General features: G+C 36.7%; 2 protein-coding genes across 4 annotated transcripts in view; one reads left to right on the top strand and one right to left on the bottom strand.

The window, feature by feature from the left end:
* Window positions 1-1,542: 1,542 nt before the first annotated feature.
* On the top strand, window positions 1,543-15,485 carry LYSMD3 (LysM domain containing 3). The gene is made up of 3 exons (XM_012477607.3): window positions 1,543-1,684; window positions 4,574-4,839; window positions 11,181-15,485. Exons 2-3 carry the CDS (start codon window positions 4,585-4,587, stop codon window positions 11,844-11,846), a joined length of 921 nt encoding a protein of 306 aa, XP_012333030.2. The 5' UTR covers window positions 1,543-1,684; window positions 4,574-4,584; the 3' UTR covers window positions 11,847-15,485.
* A 511-nt stretch (window positions 15,486-15,996) lies between these two features.
* The window catches only part of POLR3G (RNA polymerase III subunit G), a 38,787-nt gene continuing 34,496 nt past the window's right edge, over window positions 15,997-20,287 (bottom strand). For all 3 annotated transcript variants that reach the window (XM_064376125.1, XM_012477600.3, XM_012477599.2), the window contains exon 8: window positions 15,997-18,445. In XM_064376125.1, coding sequence (XP_064232195.1) covers window positions 18,359-18,445 — 87 coding nt within the window. In that variant the 3' untranslated portion in view covers window positions 15,997-18,358. The remainder of the gene's footprint in view (window positions 18,446-20,287) is intronic.

Raw genomic sequence — 20,287 nt, 5'->3', positions numbered from 1 at the left:
GAGCATGCAGATATCTTTGAGAAAGTTATTTGTATGAAGGATACAGGTATCGGTCCTATAGAGATGCTTGAAATCTATTACTTTGGCTTTCACATGAATTCCGCTGTCTATTGACATTAAAATAAGAAAAGTAACCTATGGGCAGAAAGAAGGATGTATTCCATTAACATTCATGAGGGCTAAGCAGCCGAAGTCCTACATATCAAGTAGGGAATATGTCCTTTGTCTGCTGATGAGAAAATGTCTCAGTGATAAATGGTTACAGACAGGGGTGTCATGAGGGCAACAACACACAGAACAACTCAGACAATCTTTTTTTAAAAAGTATTCTCCTGCAGTTATTTTTGTGGCACTGGGGAGCACAGTGCCTATCCCTGCAAATAAAAGAAAACTATTGCAATGCAAAACTCCTAACCTTTGCAGAGGCACTTCCCAGAAAACCAAAAACATACCGTTTGAAAAACAATTTAAAACCAAGCTTCAAAGGCTTTATCATGTATAAATATTCAGACATTCTGAAAAGCACTGCTCTGCCCCCTGCACCCCAGCTATTTGTGCCTAAAATGGATATTGTCGTAACAGTTAGCATAGTCGTCAAAGTGCAACGTCTCTAATGTCAACACTGAGAGACATCAGACTCATTAAAATCATTCATTAGGTTGGTGCAAAAGTAATTGCGGATTTTGCCATTCAAAGTAATACATTAATTCAAACACATTATCATACTCATTTAGTAAATTTGTGATAAAAAAATCTTATACGAAGTCAAGAGTTTGTTATTTAACAAACTGATATCTCAGAGTCCAAAGGTGACTACAAATGACTCAGTTAATTTTCAACCAAAAGAAGTTAGATTACAATTTATTGACGCCCTTGACTCCTTGAGCCAGGGAAAGCATTTCCAGGGACCTGACTCTAGGTGGCTCACTTTCCTCACCTATAAACACAAAGGTTGAAACAACCCCCTCCAATCCTCGTCCCCGGTCCCCCAAGGGTTTCTTTCCAGTATTTTGCCTCTTCTGCAGCAGTCTAGAGTCTTCAGCATGAAAAGGGTAATAAGCATGGTGCAATTTTCTGAAATCGTGATGTCAACAGTGCTTTTGAGGTGTCCTTCCCCACCCTAAAGAAAATTCGAGATGCAGAGCAAGAAAAATATGCAGGACAGCTCCCCGACACATCCTCAGCCACGCCTCGTCCTCAGTGCGCCCCTAACAGTTTCTGGCAGCACCATGGAGAAAGGCGTAGCCAGCAGGTCGCCAGGGATCGCGGGCTCGTTCCGCTGACTAGGCCAGCAGATCTTTTCCGCGAGGAGTGAGGCTGCTGGGGAGAAGGAAAGGAGTCAAGGGCGGGGCTGAGAGTTGGACCCGCCCCCAGGCCCTGGCGGAGTCCCTGCGCTTGCGTGGGGGCGTGGACCTGCGGTTGGGCTCCCCTGTCCTCGGCTTGCCCTACGCCTCCTCCCCCGCCCCTTCCCACCTCCGCCCACTTGACGCGATGACGCACCGCAGGTTTGCGGACGTGGCGGCGGCGTACGGCCCGGAAGGCGGAGACGTTGGCGGCAGAGGCAGAGGCGGAGGCGGAGCGGGTCAGCCAAAAGCGGAGGCTCGGCCATGAACTTGCTTGGGACGGCGGCGGTGGCGGAACTGATAGCAGTCTCCTCGCTACGTGCCCCCTGCTAACAGGACAGGTAAAGATGGTGGCAGGAGGTGAGGGTGGCCTGGTCCTGGCGGGCGGGGTTGGACCCCAGCTGCGTTCTCACTGGAGAAGGCGCGGAGCCCTCGGCCACAGGTGTGGTGGGGGCAGCGGGGCGGCGCTCGGCCCGCGTGGAGGACACCCCCAAGGCAGGGAAGAACTTCCAGACCAGCCCCGCCAGGCCCCCTTGTCACACTGTCGGGGAAACTGAGGCTCCGAGGAAGGATGCCTACCTGTTGGATAACCAGGGCAGCTCATTTCCCACCCAAACACTGCATTTCTCCCACAACTTTATGTTCGCATGAAACATTAGCTGACGACATCTTGTCATATCGTTCAAGTGTCATGCTGTGACAGAAGAATCTGAGACGTAATCCCCTCTGATAGCAGGGAAAGAAAAACTTGACGTGTGGAATATGGAGGGGAGGAAGTTAAGTTTTAAAAAACGAAATAGGCCCTGGCAGCGGATAAGGTGCCTTTGATTGTGTCCCGGTGCAGCTCTAGTTTGTGCCCTGTGACCCTCTTATTGCTCCCTGCTTAAAGAGGGTCAAGGCGAAACACCCAGCAGCAGCCTTTCGACAGTACGCAGATGTTTGGGAAACCATTTTCAGTTACAGAATGAGCTGATGAATGCTTTAACACTGTTTTGTGGCCTCTTGTAATGTAGCATGCAAGCTTGTTCCAGGTTTCTGAAGAGGGAGTTCTGCCTTTTTCCTGCACTAAGAGAATTAAGACAAGTGAATAGGATTGAGCCAGATGACTTAAATATTATGTACTTTCTAATCTCTGAGTAGTTGACTAGAGTGATTGCCTGGGTCAGTTTGTTCACTTCGGTTAGAGACACCGCCAGTTCTTGATCATTCAGAATATCCAGTTTTGTAATACAATAGTCAGCTGCCCGCATTTCATTATAAAGGGGAGTGGAGCAATAGTGAGACAGGTGAAATTCTGACCTTTAAATTATTATATAGAAATATATCGTGGAGAGAGGTTGATATAAATAAATACCTAAAATGGCTTTGGGGCATTGCTTAGTGATTTTCAGTTAGCTGTACTAAGCCAATTTTTGAAGTTGTAAGAAGAAATTATTAGGGAGAAAGTGTCTTAAAGGGACGGCATAAGTAGGTCGGTATAGCCACGTGTAAATTGCTGTACATTGAGTCTTAAATTTTTTGATTATGGATGCCTTTTGAGAATATGAAGTAATATTCTCCCCGGAAAAATATACCCATGTATAAAATTTGCCTGGAATCTACAGGATTCACAGACATTCCCTAGGTTAAAGACACAAGATTAAAAGAAGACTAGGAGCTGGGCGTGGTGGCTCACGCCTGTAATCCCAGCACTTTGGGAGGCTGAGGTGGGCGGATCATCTGAGGTCAGGAGTTCCAGACTAGTCTGGCCAACATGGTGAAACCCCATTTCTACTAAAAATAAAAAAATTAGCCGAGCATGGGGGCGGGTGCCTGTAATCACAGCTACTCTGGAGGCTGAGGCAGGAGAATCGCTTCAATGCATGAGGCAGAGGTTGCAGTGAGCCAAGATTGCGCCATTGCACACCAGCCTGGGTGACAAGAGTGAGACTCCCATCCCAAAAAGAAAAAAGAAAAAAAAAAAATGAGTGGAAATAAAACCATTATCCTTGGAGGAAAAAATGTGATCGTGACTTCAAAACTGCCTTTGAGATATAAAATGTGGTAGTTTTCTTTAGTTTCATAGCTGTCAAGTTAGGAATCCTAGTTCTTGGTAATAAGTAATATAGCACTTCAGGGAACAGTTGAAATAATCTACTTAACATATAGCTATTAGTTATCTGTGTTATCTTAATAGGAACCCTTGTTTTTAAAGCATTACAATATTGCCATTAGAAACTGGTTTTTAAGGGTTGGATTCAACTATATTAAATAGTTTCAAAACATTTTATGGTAAGTACATGCCTACATAGAGAGTACAGGTTGAGTTTTCCTTACCTGAAATGCTTGAGACCAGAAGTGTTTCAGATTCTTTGAATTTTGGAATGTTTGCATATACATAATGAGATATACTGGGGATGGGACCCATCTGAACATGAAATCTGTGTTTCATATTCACCTTATACACATAGCTGGAAGGTAATTTTATATAATTTGTGCACAAAAGTTTTTGTACCTGGAACCATAAGCAGGCAAAGCATCACTATTTCAGCCACCCTTGTGGAAAATCTGTGGTTGTTTGGCATCACCAGCATTCCTAACTCTGAATTTATGTGCTACTAATAAGCAATCATTTTCTTACACTTACACATAAGTACTTAACAGTAAAAAAACAACAAAAAAAACTATGACATACCATTAATACAGTGAAAAAAATAATATGTTCAGGGTACCTAAGCACCTCACCAGAATACCTGTACAGGTTTAGCATTCCTAATATGAAATCTAAAATGTCAGGTGTAGAATTTTCCATTTGTGGCTTCATGTCACGCCTGTAATCCCAGCAGTTTGGGAGGCCAAGGCAGGTGGATCACCTGACGTTAAAAGCTCAAGACCAACCTGGCCAACATGGTGAAACCCTGTATCTACTAAAAATACAAAAATTAGCCAGGCGTGGTGTTGGGCGCCTGTAATCCCAGCTACTCGGTAGACTGAGGCAGGAGAATCACTTGAGCCTGGGAGCCAGAGGTTGCAGTGAGCTGAGATCACACCACTGCCCTCCAGCCTGGGTGACAGAGTGAGACTCCATCTCAAAAAATAAAACAAAAACCTTGAACCTAAACGTTTAAATAATTAAAACCATTAAAACAAAAACAAAAGATTGTGTCCTGAATGTACGATACATGCAAATCAGTCAGTTAGATCAGCTACATTCCAAAATTTTCTCTGCTTTTCCTTTCCCCCCCCTCCAGATTTTAACATTATGGCAGGGAGGCATCAGAATCGTAGTTTTCCTCTTCCAGGAGTTCAGTCGAGTGGTCAAGTACATGCATTTGGAAATTGTTCAGACAGTGATATGTTGGAGGAGGATGCTGAAGTGTATGAGCTTCGATCCAGAGGAAAAGAGAAAGTCCGACGAAGTACATCAAGAGATAGACTTGATGACATTATCGTATTAACAAAAGATATACAAGAAGGAGATACATTAAATGCAATAGCTCTTCAGTACTGTTGTACGGTAAGTTTTAATGCAATCCAGATTAAATTGTTTACCCACATTGAAATAAATTCCATGTCATTTTTTACCTTGTTTATTCCTTTCTCCATATTTTGCTCTTATTCTTCTTTGCATAGAAATGTGTGTCACATTTGTAGACGTTTACTTTTTAAAATTTAAGCAAATACTTCAATTTCTGTGTATTTCCAAATCCGCAAATTTCAGTGTTGAAAAACACTTTATTTTATCATCTTATTCAAATGGTAAGAAAATGTGGAAATATGTCGGGAAAAGCTTTTCCGTGCCCCAATTTCTTGAAATAATTACTTTAGCGTTTTCCTGTACCTTATTTTGTGCTCATAAGTATTTTATTTATATGTACATACTTGGGGAGTTAGTCATCTGTTTTTAAAAGTGGTTTTATTGTGCATATTATTCTGCAACTTGCATTTTTCATTATTTAGTGTATCATGGACACCCTTATGACCATCCCTCAAAGCCTTATAGAGCTAACTCATTATCTTAAATAGTTATATAATGTCCATATTATTAATGTTCCAATATTTTTAAGCCATTGCCCTATTAATTGATACTCAGGATTTTCTTGGTGTTTTACCTTGTGTGGCAAATACCATCACAACTATATCTTTAAATGGTGGTATCTTTATTTCTGTGGGATAAATCCCAAAAGTGGGACTGCTAGATAAGAAAGGTGTATTTTTTTTTTTTTTTTTTTGAGATAAGAGTCTCACTCTAGCCCAGGCTGGAGTGCAGTGACGCAATCTCGGCTCTCTGCAGCCTCCGTCTCCCAGGTCCAGGTTCAAGCAATTCTCCTGCCTCAGCCTCCCAAGTAGCTGGGATTACAGGCACGAGCCACCATGCCCAGCTAATTTTTGTTATTTTTTAGTAAAGATGGGGTTTCACCACGTTGGCCAGTCTGGTCTTGAATTCCTGACCTTGTCATCTGCCCGCCTTGGTCTCCCAAAGTGCTGGGATTACAAGCGTGAGCCACTGTGCCTGGCCCAAAGGTATATTTTTAATTTTAATAGATACTGTATTCTATTTGGACCCATTTTCTATCTGTGTCATTATGTCCATCTTGAGGCCTTAGTAGTATGTGTGTGTGTCTGTGTGTGTATTTTGTTTTGTTTTTTTGAGATGATGTCTCACTCTGTCGTCCAGGCTGGAGTGCAGTGGCCTGCTCTTGGTTCACTGCAACCTTTGCCTCCTGGTTTCAAGCGATTCTCCTGCCTCAGCCTCCTGAGTAGCTGGGATTACAGGCGTGTGCCACCAGGCCCCACTAGTTTTTGTATTTTTAGTAGAGACGGGGTTTCACGGTTTTTGGTCAGGCTGGTCTCGAACTTCTGACCTCGTGATCCACCCACCTTGGCTTCCCAAAGTGCTGGGATTACAGGAGCCACTGTGCCCGGCCAGCAGGATATTTTTATATCCTCCTAAGGCCTCAAACTCATTGATATGGAAAATGGCTAGAACATTTGTTTTTGATCTTTTTGTTCTCATACTCCCAACAGAATTTTGAAATATATGTACTATGTACCTGTACCTCCTTGCACATTTTTAAGCAAACTTCTTAAATTCTTCCTCATGACTTAAAATAGTTACAAAGGGTATAATTTTCAGAATGTTGTCAGTATTGACATTTAAAAATAAGACTTTTAGAGTGCTCTTTAAATGCATCCACAGAATTCTAAATACCACTTGGATTTGCTACCTGAAAACTGTATTTAACAAAAAAGTGTAAAGTGTGCATATGTATGAGAGCTCTTTTATTAATAGCATGAGATTTTATATCATTCCTTTTTCTCATTAATATTTTCATTTTCCTCCCAAATTTTTCATGGTATAAACTATTTTTATAATTGAAAAGCCTTTTATTGACTACCTGTAATACTTCTCTGCAATAGGACCACATGTCTATAAGTTTATATTATATAAATATGTATATATATAAATTTATATTGCATTCTAAAAAAATTATGGTCATGAGTTTGTATTTTTTCTACATTTGCAACTATTGCAATAATTCATATTTTTATTACAATTCACAATTCATCAAAACAAATGTATTACAAATTTTGATTTTAAAATTTAAGAAAATATTTCATTAAAATGAGTTTTTTGATGTGGTTAAAGAGCTAGGTAGTTTTCTTCCTCCTACCTTGCTCATGTATGGCAACACCAATTCCTGCCGTTATTAAATCAGTAAGTTTATTTCTAAATGCAAATAAACGTGAGTAAATGTTTTGTAGAGAAATAAGACCATTGAGAAATAGATTACAGAATATGTCATAGAAGGTAGATAGTGGAATAAACTTTGAAATCAAAGACAAGGCTAAAAACGTCAAGGTACAGATCCAAGAGAAGAGTATGATTCAGTAGTTTTATAAGAGAAAGACATTAGCTTTCTTTTAATGAACCTAGAAAATTATCTTAGGGAAATTTGACATACCATCTGAATAATTAAAAATAGGTCATATTTCTGGCTGGGTGCGGTGGCTTACGCTTGTAATCCCAGCACTTTGGGAGGCTGAGGCAGGTGGATCACCTGTACTCCGGAGTTTGAGACCAACCTGGCCAGCATTGTGAAACCCCATCTCTACTAAAAATACAAAAAAATTAGCCGGGCGCGGTGGCACATTCCTATAATCCCAGCTACTTGGGAGGCTGAGGCAGGAGAATTGCTTGAACCCCGGAGGCAGAGGTTACAGTGAGCCAACATCTCACTACTGCACTCCAGCTTGGGCCACAGAGCAAGACTCCCATCTCAAAAATAAAAAGGTCATTTTTCCAGTGAGGTGCAAAGGAAATGTTTCAGTGGTGTGAAGATTTCAAGGAAGAAATATGGTAAACAACAAAGGGAATTTTCATAGGTATTTCAGAAATGAGTGGCACAGACTGTTTGGGATGAAGTGCTTTGAGACCCTGAGGAAAAGTTTGATCCATACAGTAAGAGAACACAATTGTAAGGTTTTAACAGGAGTGAAACAGAATGGAAAAGTTTGATCTATATAGTAAGAGAACACAATTTAGGGATTTAATAGGAGTGATACAGAATAGCAGAGGGGCCTGCTGATGAATTGAAGGGGATCCAATAAAGAGATTACTGGAATAATAAAGATGATTGGGACTTAGACTAAAATTTTTGTGATAAGGATAGAAAAGAAGTGTTTAAAAATGTATTGGGAAAAATCACAGGATATATCAGCTGATTGCTTATGTGAAATGAGAATGATGAAAAGTGCTTAGCTTAACATTAGAGGAGAGATGGTATTGGTCACTGTATTAGTCTGTGCTTGCATTGCTATAAAGTACTTGAGACTGGGTAGTTTATAAGAAAAGAGATTTAACTGGCTCATGGTTCTGCAGGTTATACAGAAAGCAGGCAGCATCTGCTTCTGGGGAGACCTCAATTTTTACTCATGGTGGAAGGCACAGCCAGAGCAGGCATTTTGACATGGCTGGAGCAGGAGGAACAGCGAGTGAGGGAGGAGGTTCCACACACTTTTAAACAACCAGATCTCACAAGAACGCAGGACAATATCAAGGGGGATATCCATCCCTATGATCCAATCACCTGCCTAAGCCCCATCTGCAGCATTGGAGTTTACAAGATGAAATGAGATTTGGGTGGGGACACATATCCAAACCATATCAGCCACTATAGTGGGAAAAGTGATAAACGGAATCAGTTAAGATAAGCAATGCTCCTTTTTGATGGTAGCATAAGCAACAGAAAAAAATTATAAAAGGATTTATAATTATAAAACGATTTATCATTTAAAAAATATCATAAGTAATTAGTGGTATAGTCCACTTAGAAATAATCTTAAGAATTACTAAAAATATGTCAGTGATACAACCGTGATGAGAATAAAAAGTCCAAGGTTGGAATCTTGAATGCAACAGAGGAAGTTAGCATAGCATATAAATCATTATAGGGATATTCACAGAGATAACTTAGGTAGATACTAAACCTTGAAAACACTAATTCAAAAAATATATTAAGAAGTAAGAGTACACAATACCAAGCAAAAGAGCATTTAAAGACAATGGGGTCGTACGGGCGCGGTGGCTCATGCCTGTAATCCCAGCACTTTGGGAGGCCGAGGCGCGTGGATCACGAGGTCAAGAGATCAAGACCATCCTGGTCAACATGGTGAAACCCCGTCTTTACTAAAAATACAGAAAATTAGCTGGGCATGGTGGCGCGCGCCTGTAATCCCAGCTACTCAAGAGGCTGAGGCAGGAGAATTGCCTGAACCCAGGAGGTGGAGGTTACGGTGAGCCGAGATCGCGCCATTGCACTCCAGCCTGGGTAATGAGCGAAAACTCCGTCTCAAAAAAAAAAAAAAAAAAAAAAAAAGACAATGGGGTCAAACTTTGGGGTTTCCAGTGAATCTTCATTTGCTGTAAGACAAAACAGTGTGAAGGTAGTAAGATGATTAAACACCCTTTTTATTTACTCTTTCATCTTTAGCTATTGTTCAGCCCTTTGCTTCTAATCCTCCTACACATACACTCCAAGAGAATTTTTCCAACTTGACTTCTTTTAGTCTTCATCATAGTTTGATCACGAATCTACAGTTGATTCTGTTCACTACTCCCTTCTGAAGAACCCTTTCTGCTTGACCACCTTGACTTTTCAGGTTTCTGGTTTTCCTACTATTAACATTTAATAATAGCTAACTTTTATATAACATACTGTATATCACTGTTCTGAGTGTCCTACAAAATTTAAATCGTTAATGTTCACTTCAACCCTAAATGTAGGTAGTATTACTACTGCCATATTGCAGGTATGGAACCTTAATGGCAAAGAGGTTAAACAGCTTGCCCCAGGTGATACAGCTAGAAAGTATCACAGTCATGCTTCAAACCCAGTTATCCATGCTTTTAACTACTATTGTATATTCCCTTCCTTACCTTTTTTTTTTTTTTTTTTTTTTGAGAGTGCAATGGCACAGTCTTGGCTTACTGCCACCTCTGCCTCCTGGGTTCCAGTGATTCTCCTGCCCTCCCGAGTAGCTGGGACTACAGGCATGCACCACCATGCTTGGCTAATTTTTGTAATTTTAGTAGAGACAGGGTTTCACCATGTTGGCCAGACTGGTCTTGAATTTCTGACCTTAGGTGATCCACTTGCCTTGGCCTCCTAAAGTGCTGGGATTACAGACATGAGCCACCACGCCCGGCCGACTTCAATTACATTTTTGCTGATAGTCTATAAATCTGTATCTGTAGCAGAGATCATTCTTGAGTTTCAGACATATATCTACAACTCTGTCCTGAACATCTTCCACTTGTATATCTCAAGCACCTCAAAGTCAGCATGTCTAAAATCTGCATTCATCCTCTTCTTACCCTCCATAGTATTCCATTTGTTCAGTGAATGCCATCATCCATCAAGTTGACCAAACCAGAAATCTAAGCTTCATACTAGACCCACTTTATCTCTCTGACATCAATCAGGTGATACATGATTAGGTCTTAGATTAAAGCACTGGTGGAAATGAATGGGACTAATAGATGGTGGGAGAGCCTGGCATACCAATTGGTAATTTGACAAACACTCCTCTTCCCCCAACACAATGGAATAGGATATACAGACAAGTTATCTCATAGTGGATGGGATATATAATATATAAAGAAAAAGCTTATAAAAGTGAGTAATCTTGAAAGTAGTTGAATAATGCATTTACACTGAGAAGTTTTGGGGGAAAATGGCTTCAGAAGTGAGGGGGATAAATTACCAATTTTTTGAATTCTAAGGTATATATGCTTTTCCATACATTTTAGCATCTTTAAAATTGAAATGGTGGCATCTTCAGTTTTTGGTGAAGCTTTTTTTTTTCCCTAGAGATACATAAAATAATGCTGCATCTTAAGAGTTATGGCATCTTAATTTTGATAAAATATGGTAGTTTTAGTTGGATAGGATTTGTCTATATTCCATTTTTCAAATTGAAATAAACATAACTGCTCATAATCCTTCCTTCACAAATTGTTTCCAAGCATAAGGACTGTGGTATTTATGCATGATGCACAAAAGGAAACAGCAAAGGATTCTAGAATCTACTTAAATAGCATTAACTAGTGTTACTAATATATATGGGTGATAGTAAAAAGTAGTTGGTGATTTCCTAAGAGTGGTAGATCTAAAGTGGTGTAGAATTCTCATCTACAAATAAAATTAAAATCTCTCTGGGTGTAACGTAATACTACTAATAATTTAATTCAACTTTTTTTCCCTCCAAAAGTAACTGGGATGAATGAGTATTGCTACTTTTATTTTGACTTAGAATTCAGTTGTATATTGCCTTTTTTTTTTTTTTTTTTTACAGGTAGCAGATATCAAGAGAGTTAACAATCTCATCAGTGATCAAGACTTTTTTGCCCTTAGGTCTATCAAAATTCCAGTAAAAAAGTTCAGTTCCTTGACTGAAACACTTTGTCCTCCAAAAGGAAGACAGACTTCACGTCATTCATCTGTTCAATACTCTTCTGAACAACAGGAACTTTTGCCAGCTAATGATTCTCTTTCTTACAGTGACTCAGCTGGTAGCTTTTTAAAAGAAGTAGACCGAGACATAGAACAAATAGTAAAGTGTACAGACAATAAGAGAGAGAACCTCAATGAGGTAGTATCGGCCTTAACAGCACAACAAATACGTTTTGAACCTGATAACAAAACCACTCAACGTAAAGATCCCTATTATGGAGCAGACTGGGGAATAGGGTGGTGGACAGCTGTAGTGATAATGTTGATAGTAGGTATAATAACACCAGTGTTTTATTTATTGTATTATGAAATTTTAGCTAAAGTGGATGTTAGTCATCATTCAACAGTGGATTCTTCACATTTACATTCAAAAATCACACCACCATCACAGCAGAGAGAAATGGAAAATGGAATTGCTCCAACTAAAGGAATACACTTTGGCCAACAAGATGATCATAAACTGTATAGTCAAGATTCTCAGTCACCTGCTGCTCAACATGAAACATAGCAATTAGCTCATAATCAAATGTTAGTGATCACGTGCATCTGGAATGTGGTGAATCAGTTATATCCAATAATCGCTTCAAAGGCAGAATTTAGAGAGATTGAGGATGCTTTTGTTTTTAACAAAAGGGTTTCATACTTTGAAAATTTTTGAGCAACTAGTTGTTCATGTTAAGAGCAGTTGATCCATAAATCTGGTGTGTCAATGTTTCAAGCAGAAGTGAATTTAAACGTGTGTTTAGGAAGTTCTTAACTTAGAAGATATATCATTTTTCTTAAGATGTATGCTTAAATTTTATTTTTTTAAGTCATTTTTAAGAGTTTATTAATGTTAAATTTATGATGCAGAATGATAGCATCAGATGACTGCAATTGAAAAAAATTTACTACTATGAACCCCCAAAATATTCAGTTGCAAGAATGTTTGATTCTAAAATTATTCATGGTAGCATACCTAACACACCACTTTGAAACTTTTAAAAAATACACTTAGCACATGTGCTGTGAAAGCATATGTACAAAGAGAAAGGGGAAGGTAAATTATAATTCCTACAACAGAGGCCAAGAAATGAAATATTTTGAAGACCCCCAAAATAATGTGTTATGGTTGGGAAGTCAGTAGAACACTGGACTAGGTGAAGACCTAACAGTAATTTTTGTCTTAAGAATGCTTTCTCCAGGACAGACCCTTTAACCTCACCTCTGTGCATCTGTTTTTAAAGTGATTATATTTGCTTCTGATATCTGAAAGCACTTTTATAGTTTTGATGATGAAAAATATGTTAAACATATACCTATTGCTATTATTTAGGAAATAATTTCTTACATACTGTGATAAATCATTGCTGTTACGTATAGTAACATGCCTTAATTACATTTAATGCCTTACTGTTTTTTTAAGTAAATACAAGTTTTAGAATTGAAATTAAGCATTATTTCAGATGGTCCAATAAGATTCGTTACATAGGCTATACAAATTTGTCTCCACTTTGACCATCAAAGCACAAATAATTGGGTCAAAACTGCCTCTGAGGTCTGTTGAAGAAAATGGTTCATTAAGCAAAAACGAGTAGAGGTCTTTTGTATTAGCAGTGACCAACAAATTATTTAGTAATCCCTTAACCTCTATTTTTCATAGAGAAAATATCCAATTTAGACTTTTTTCCTGAATAATATATATATCATCAAATTGGGAAACAAAGGCCAAAGGTGCGTAGATTGCTTGAAAGGGTGTGATATGCCTCTTTTTAAGATCTGTTGAGTCAGGTAGTCTGGCTAAGAAAGAAGCATTTGCGTACTGATTCCATCATTTAATCTTTAAAAGTATGTGTTTTAAAAATGTAACCAGAATGATTCTTCAATAGAAATGAGATTTGGTGGAGTCTGGATTGCCTGTTTTGTATATAATAAAGTATATACTTAAGATATATAATACCACCTCATTTTCTGGGCATTATTTCCTAATTGTTGGTGTTTCAAGCTTTTGATCAGTCATTTTATATATTTCAAATTTCAATCTTGATACAAAGTGGCATGAATAAATAAATATTTATGGCAAATAGAGTTTTATATACTTTCAGGAAAAGAAGAATCAAACATGCCCTTGCAGATATTAGAGGACCTTAGACAATTAACCAAAAAGTGTTTAATAGGGACGTTGCAAATTGATTCTTTTAGTAAATTAATCATTTAAAAATTGTTTTAACGTGCCTTCAGCATCTTGAAGAGTGTGATATAATTTATGTTCAGTGTTAACTGGTCAGTTTACATTGTATTTATTAAGCCTGCTGAAAAATGAGGTTTTAAGGAAGAAAATGCAGATTATTTTAGGGTAAACAGGCCAGGTATCATTTGAAGAACTTTGTTTACATCAAATTGATGAAATTATAGTCTGATTCCTTTTTTGCTTGTTGTACTTTGAAATTGTTATGAGTTTGATCCAAAATACATAATTTATTTTTAAAAAAGGAATAAGGTGTGCTGTGTACTTGTTGATTAAAAATCATTTGTCTTGCAGAGTATCCTTTTCGAAGGAAATATACATTCTTACAACACAATCAGGCAGGTTTTTTTCTATATTTAAATTATATATTTTTGAATTAACTGAATATAATTTGAATTACATGTAATTCTATATGAAGGTTACATATTGAATTATGGTGCTAAGGTTTTGAAAAGAATTTTCCAAGCATTGAATACATTTGGAATAATTTTAGTTTCTAAAAAGTACTAATGTAAGTTGGTATCAAATGCAAATTACCTTGTATAACTAATTAACAAGCACAGTTATTGTTTAACATTATGGATTTTGTGTTGACACCCTTATTTGAATTTGCAGCTTTACATGTGTGTCTGTGTGGATGTGTGCCTATGTGCACACATGCACTTGTATGCAGTGTAAAAGTAACAACAGAATCATTGCATTGATTCACTTAAAATTTGGGAGTTAGCAAATAAAGAAAAAGCTGATAGTTTTATGAAGTCTGCGTTAAAATAAAAATTTTTTTGTTGTCCCACTCCTAGAAAGTTATGGGGTTCATGTTTTCAAAGATACGTTAAAATGGTTACAGACTCTGGCCACATTAAAAATCAGAAGACTCATGTTAAATTATCTTCTCCAAAGGACTTATTTACAGCTTTTCTTTTTCTGGGTTCTACCTGCTTGGTTCAGTGTCCTGAAGAGTTCTTTAAACAAACCACTACTTAGTTCTTTTTTAAAGTATCATCTACTTCTAAAATTACCTAGTTGGAAATATGAAGGATACAGTTAGTTTTAGAAATATGAGTAAAGGATCCAGTCAGTGTTACACGGTAAAGGTTGAATTTTTTAAAGTCTGTATTTAAATGGTGCACTGATGGGATTCATTCTTAATATGAGTAACAAAAATGTTGCTCAGGTAATCAGTATTTTCTTCCATGTATGTGCATATTGCACTGTTAGATCATGGAAATATCTGAATGCTTTAATTTTTATGTATGCAAAATCTATAAATCTTTTGTATAATGTATTTTATACAAATGTAACTGTAGAATATGTTAGCATGTACATCTATAAAACTAGTTTTTAAAATTTCTTGCCCCTTATTTTTCATATTTTGAAAGATCTGCAACATGTAATAAAGTTTCTATTATTCAATCTGGAATGGAAGCCAGTGAATTTAATTGAATAAAGCAAACCTTTTCTCCTCCACTTTCAAACTATCTAATATAGGGATATTATGTAAGATAGAACAGATTGACAGAGATTTACCAATTCAGATTTCCCACTTGCTACAGCGAAGCAGAATACCCTGGATTATTTGCAAGACATAGATAAAACATTTTAGATGAATGTTCTTTGGGGGATTTTCCTCAGGGTAAGATCTGGTAACGTGTGGTCCAGGAATTGCTATGAAGTTGTAGATGAGTCCTTATCTACAGATTATAACCTGCTCTATTTATAAGTAAATTTTAATTTATTGTAAAACAAAAATCCTCAACAATACCATTTAAAAGATTATTAGCAGAAAAATTGAGAAGGTTCTTTGGAGCTTTTATTTATTTAATGGAGGAATTTGTATAATCCCTGTGGTTTTCTTTTCCATTTTTAAATGCATCTTGACCTTAAAATTATGTTTTTAATAAAATGTAAATTTTTACTACAGAGGTTTTGTTTTTTAATTTTGTTTTTGAGACAGGGTCTTGGTCTGTTGCCCAGGCTGGAGTGCAGTGGTATGATGGTTCACTACAGCCTTGAACTCCTAGGGTCAACTAATCCTCCCAGCTCAGTCTCCCGAGTAGCTGGGACTACAGGCACATGCCACCACACGGGCTTGAGATTTTAACCATATAAAAGCAAAGCCATTGACACTGTACATGTGAAGGTAGTGAAGTGGATTTAAGAAGAATCTGAATGTCTTAACATTCTCTGGTATCCAGTATAAGTCGGCCCCAATACAAATGATCACACTAAATTATACTGCCTGCCAAATCTCTTAAGTTTGTTATCACAGATTTGTGTGTATGTATGTGTCTCGTTTACCACCTTGGCTCACTGAAGCCTCAACCTCCTGGGCTCAAGCAGTCCTTCCACCTCAGCCTCCTGAGTAGCTGGGACTATAGGCGCAGACCAGTGTGCCCAGTTCACAACCTTTTTAAATAATCATTACCCAGAGTTTTGTTGTTTGTTTGTAGTGATAGTTTATTCAAGAATATTTGTAATAGGCATCCCTGCTCAATAGATAGTTACTAGGTAAGATCTGTATTAACAAATTAGTTTTCTCTACCAAATATACATTTAAATAAGTTCAAAATAAAACATCTTACTATAAAACAAAGGAACACAATTTTGTAAGAATTTAATGTGTAAACAAATACAGAAAAATAAGCATTATAGCAACCAAACAGTTTTGCTCATGATAGCAATTTTAAAGACACTTCAACAACTACTTTTATCTAAAAGGCTATCTCTGCAAAATAAAATTCACTTTCCTATGGAATAATTTCACAGTCTCAGATTTTAAGCCAGGAAAATGAGATTCATGCTGGTAAAGCAATCTGCAAATCCTGCTTGTTCTCACAATTAACTTTAACATTGTAAAAAGAAGGCTCTTAAAGGGGATGACTGGTGACCCAAGGGGCTGCCCTGCCATCTGTAAGACTAAAATGGTCATGACAAATTCAAAGCTAAAAAAAGAAATTACCTTCAGTGTATTTGCCTTGTTCAAGTGGTTATCTGCAGATTTATAATAAGTAGGTAAACAGAACAATATTGGTAAGATTTCTGAGAACTAAATGGTATTTAATTCTGGTACTAAGGTGGTGAGAGAATAAAACACCTACGTAAATTAACCCCAAATGACAACTTTATGTGTGGTTTCTATTCTAAGGCTTATTTTATTCATGTATTTCCTTTAGAATCTTAAATTTGTTTTACAACTTCCTTTAAACAAGAAATAATTCACAAATGGTTAATATAGCACTGAACTAATAAGATAGTACTCACACCCATCTTGAATTATTTAAGAAAGTATTGCCATTGAAAGTGATCTTTTTCCTGAGAAACTCATGTTGCAAAATGGCACAAGACAATACACATTTTCTCCAATTTTCTGCATGAATACAAGATAGGAAAATCAGATTATATTTTGTGAGGAAAACATTTTTCTCAAAATTGTGTTTTCAGTTACTTCCCAAACTATAAATTTTTAGAGGGTGAGAACCAAATGTAAATTAAGAAGTCATCTTTAAAGAGAATAAATACATATAGTAAATTTTGGTTGGTGTTTAAACAACTTTTATAGGAAATTGTGTACGAGTGGAGAAACTAAGGCACATGAACAACCACGCTCAGTTTCAAGGTTGAGCTTAATAGTACAGGTAGAAATAGAATCTAGGGATCAGATTCTCACATTTCAGGTTAATGATATCTTCCCAAAGGGGAAAAATAATTTCTTTTGGTAGATAACATTGATAAATCATTTTTCAAATATATAATATGAATTTCCTTGAAAATCTTTGGCATTTGTGAGAGTCTTTGTAGGCTAAGGTTTTTAGGCATTTTTTTCCCCAAAAATATATAAAGTTGGCGGAGTTAGCTTTAAAGTTAAACAAAAAAATTAATCAAAATGACCTGAGTTCATTTTGCATTTTTATAAATCAAATGTACAACTTGAGTACTCTGAAACATAAAAGGCCACCATACTTCAGAGAGTTCACACTCATGCATTCTACAGTGATATTTATATGACCATAACATTTCACACTTACATAAAGGATAAAATAAAATGTCTTAGTCAAGTTTTTCATAAGCCCAACTATTTGAAGATGTCAAAGTTATTACGGTGGGATGATTAATGTATATATCATACAGTATCAAGTGAGTCCCAAATTCAAGTATTTATAATATTCACCCCATGTGAAAGTTTCTTTGTAATGGCTAAGATGTGAGCTGTGAACTTGATATTGCTCAGTTTGGTATTTTTCCCTGTGTGTATGTTTTCCATCACAAAACCTCTATCTCACAATTCTGCACTTGTAAGAGCTCAGGTAGGTTTATGTAGTCAAAATGTAGTAATCTAGAACATATTATGTAAAAGCAAAAACTAAAATTATTTTCAAGTTTCTTTGTTTTTAAAGTGCTCCATGTGCTGTTATATCAACTTTCAGGTTATAGAAATTCATTATGACTAGCAATAGTTCATAAAAGATCAGCAGTTAAGCAAGAATGATTTCTTCAAGTACGTATACATAGATTAAGGGAGCATAAATTCTTTAGGCACATTCATATTCAAATACGAAAAAATCCACAAGAGTAGGTAAGAGAGATAGCAGAGGTGTTTAGAAGGAATGTCAGGGACTAATCTGTAAGGTACATAGTATGTAAACTCAAAGTGGTTTTGAATATTTTGGTAACAAATATTTGTCCAAAAAAACAAAAAAAAAATACTTATACCTTATCAGAAATAAAATACAAAACAAGTCTGTCCAAATGTTCAGAAGCTGCATCATAAAAATATTTTTTGAAAAATTTCATGCCTAATAGGTTGCTTCATCCATGTTGTCATCACTGTCTGCGCCAAAGTCATCTCCATCTTCAAAGTATGAATTAATGTAGTCATTTTCCTATGTGAAATGATATATTCCTTTGTAAACATTGTAATGAATGAGTAGTAAGAAAATACACCAGGCTTAGTCTCTGCTTTTATCTGCTTCAAAAACACAACAGTTTTCACTCGTGTTTACCTGTGCCGCTTTCTTCCTTAAGACCACCACCTCCTACTCAGGCTAAGAGAACATGAAGCATTGCACATGCCATCTTGATAGGATAAAATAGCTACTAACACATAACAGCTTACTAGGATGATACATAGTTTAGTTAGCTAAACCACTAAACACTTACCCTACAAAATGCAGACACTCAAGAAACAAAGCCAGTTTACATTAACATCCATTAGACTACACCAGTACTGAGATTTTTAGTCACAAAGCATAACTAAGCATAAGCCAGAGAGACTTTTGCTTCCCCTCGTCCCCCTAAAAAAAGGCCTCATGATACCAAAGCAAATCTAAAAGATGCCTATATTAAGATGCCTATATTATATTCTATCTAGGGCTTCTTAATTTTTTTTTCTTGTGGCTGAATAAGACTATCACCCATGTAAATAACTCAGAAAATATCTGTGCTTTCTACCAAAAATTCAAAATCTCACTTTTTATTTATTTTTCTGGGCCTCCAGTATCTTGCAATAAAAAATCCATTTTGGGTATAAATTAAGCCTAAGAGTTATTAATCAGTTGCAATGTATGGATTGTATTTGGATTCTGTTTGAAACAAACAAAAAAACTTTTTGAGACAACCAAGAAAATTCAATACTGGCTTGATAGTTGATGAAATTAAGGAATTATATTTCATTGTATAGGGTGTTATAATGATACTGTGATGTTATTAAAGAGCCCTTATTTTTGGATCCATACTGAAACATTCATGGATAAAATGACATGATGCCTAGGATTTTCTTTATAATCCAAGGCACATGGGGCACAGGGAATGGGGTGGGTGAACAGGGAGGGACTGGGTAGATGAATGAGTGGTTGAAAGATTAGCTATGAATTGATCATTGTTAAAGCTGAGTGATAAGAAAATATGGGTGTTTCTTTTACTAGTTACTATATTTTTGCACTTGATTGAGATCTGCTATAATAAGAGATTAATCTCCTATCTATAGCAAGAAATACAGATTATTCTCAAAATATAGTCTCCTATCAATTTTATTATTTTTCCAAAGATTTATTTTTTTAGTATCCGGATAGTGGGATTTTTCATATATTTACATAATGCAAGAAAGATAACATGCATTATTTAGATAGTATTTCATTACCTTTTCTTTCCTAGATACTGTAAGTTTCTGCATCCAGCTAAGACTATTTCCGTCTCCAGAAAGTTGGCCTGGATTTTCTGGACCAAAAAATTTGGCAATACCTAGAAACCTGGCTGACGCCTGGGGCCTGTGTACCAGGGAAGGGTGGCATGGTTGAGGTTCAAATGAGGTCACCTTGTAAAGGAGATATTTGGCAAGAACACTTGTGTGGAAATAAAAGCCGATTTGTACATAAAGTGGAGATGAATAAGGAAGGGATACTCTAGTATTCCAAATCAAGCATATGTCACTTTTGTTTTAGACATGAGTACCTTTTCTAAGTTCTGTTTAAGTGATTCAAATTAGGTAATTGTGTGATGTTAGTAATCTTGATACAGGTATAAAGTAGTGAAACCTATAAAGTAGTTTCAGTAGTAAAACTGACGGCTTAAATGGTTCCTAGGCTCTCATTTGAGCCCTTGTGTTTTTCTTCAATTAGAACATTCAAAAGATTGAAGAAGTAAAAGTCTTTATTTCCTTGATTTTACTAATAGGCATTACACAGATAATTTGCCCCATTTTATTCTTCAAAAGAAAATGCTCATCA

The sequence above is a fragment of the Aotus nancymaae genome, unplaced genomic scaffold (genome assembly GCF_030222135.1).
Source record: "Aotus nancymaae isolate 86718 unplaced genomic scaffold, 86718_ANA_hifiasm-v0.15.2.pri h1tg000014l, whole genome shotgun sequence".
NCBI lineage: Eukaryota > Metazoa > Chordata > Mammalia > Primates > Aotidae > Aotus > Aotus nancymaae.
Note: the sequence above shows the minus strand (reverse complement) of the source record. Positions and strands in the feature narration are given on the sequence as shown.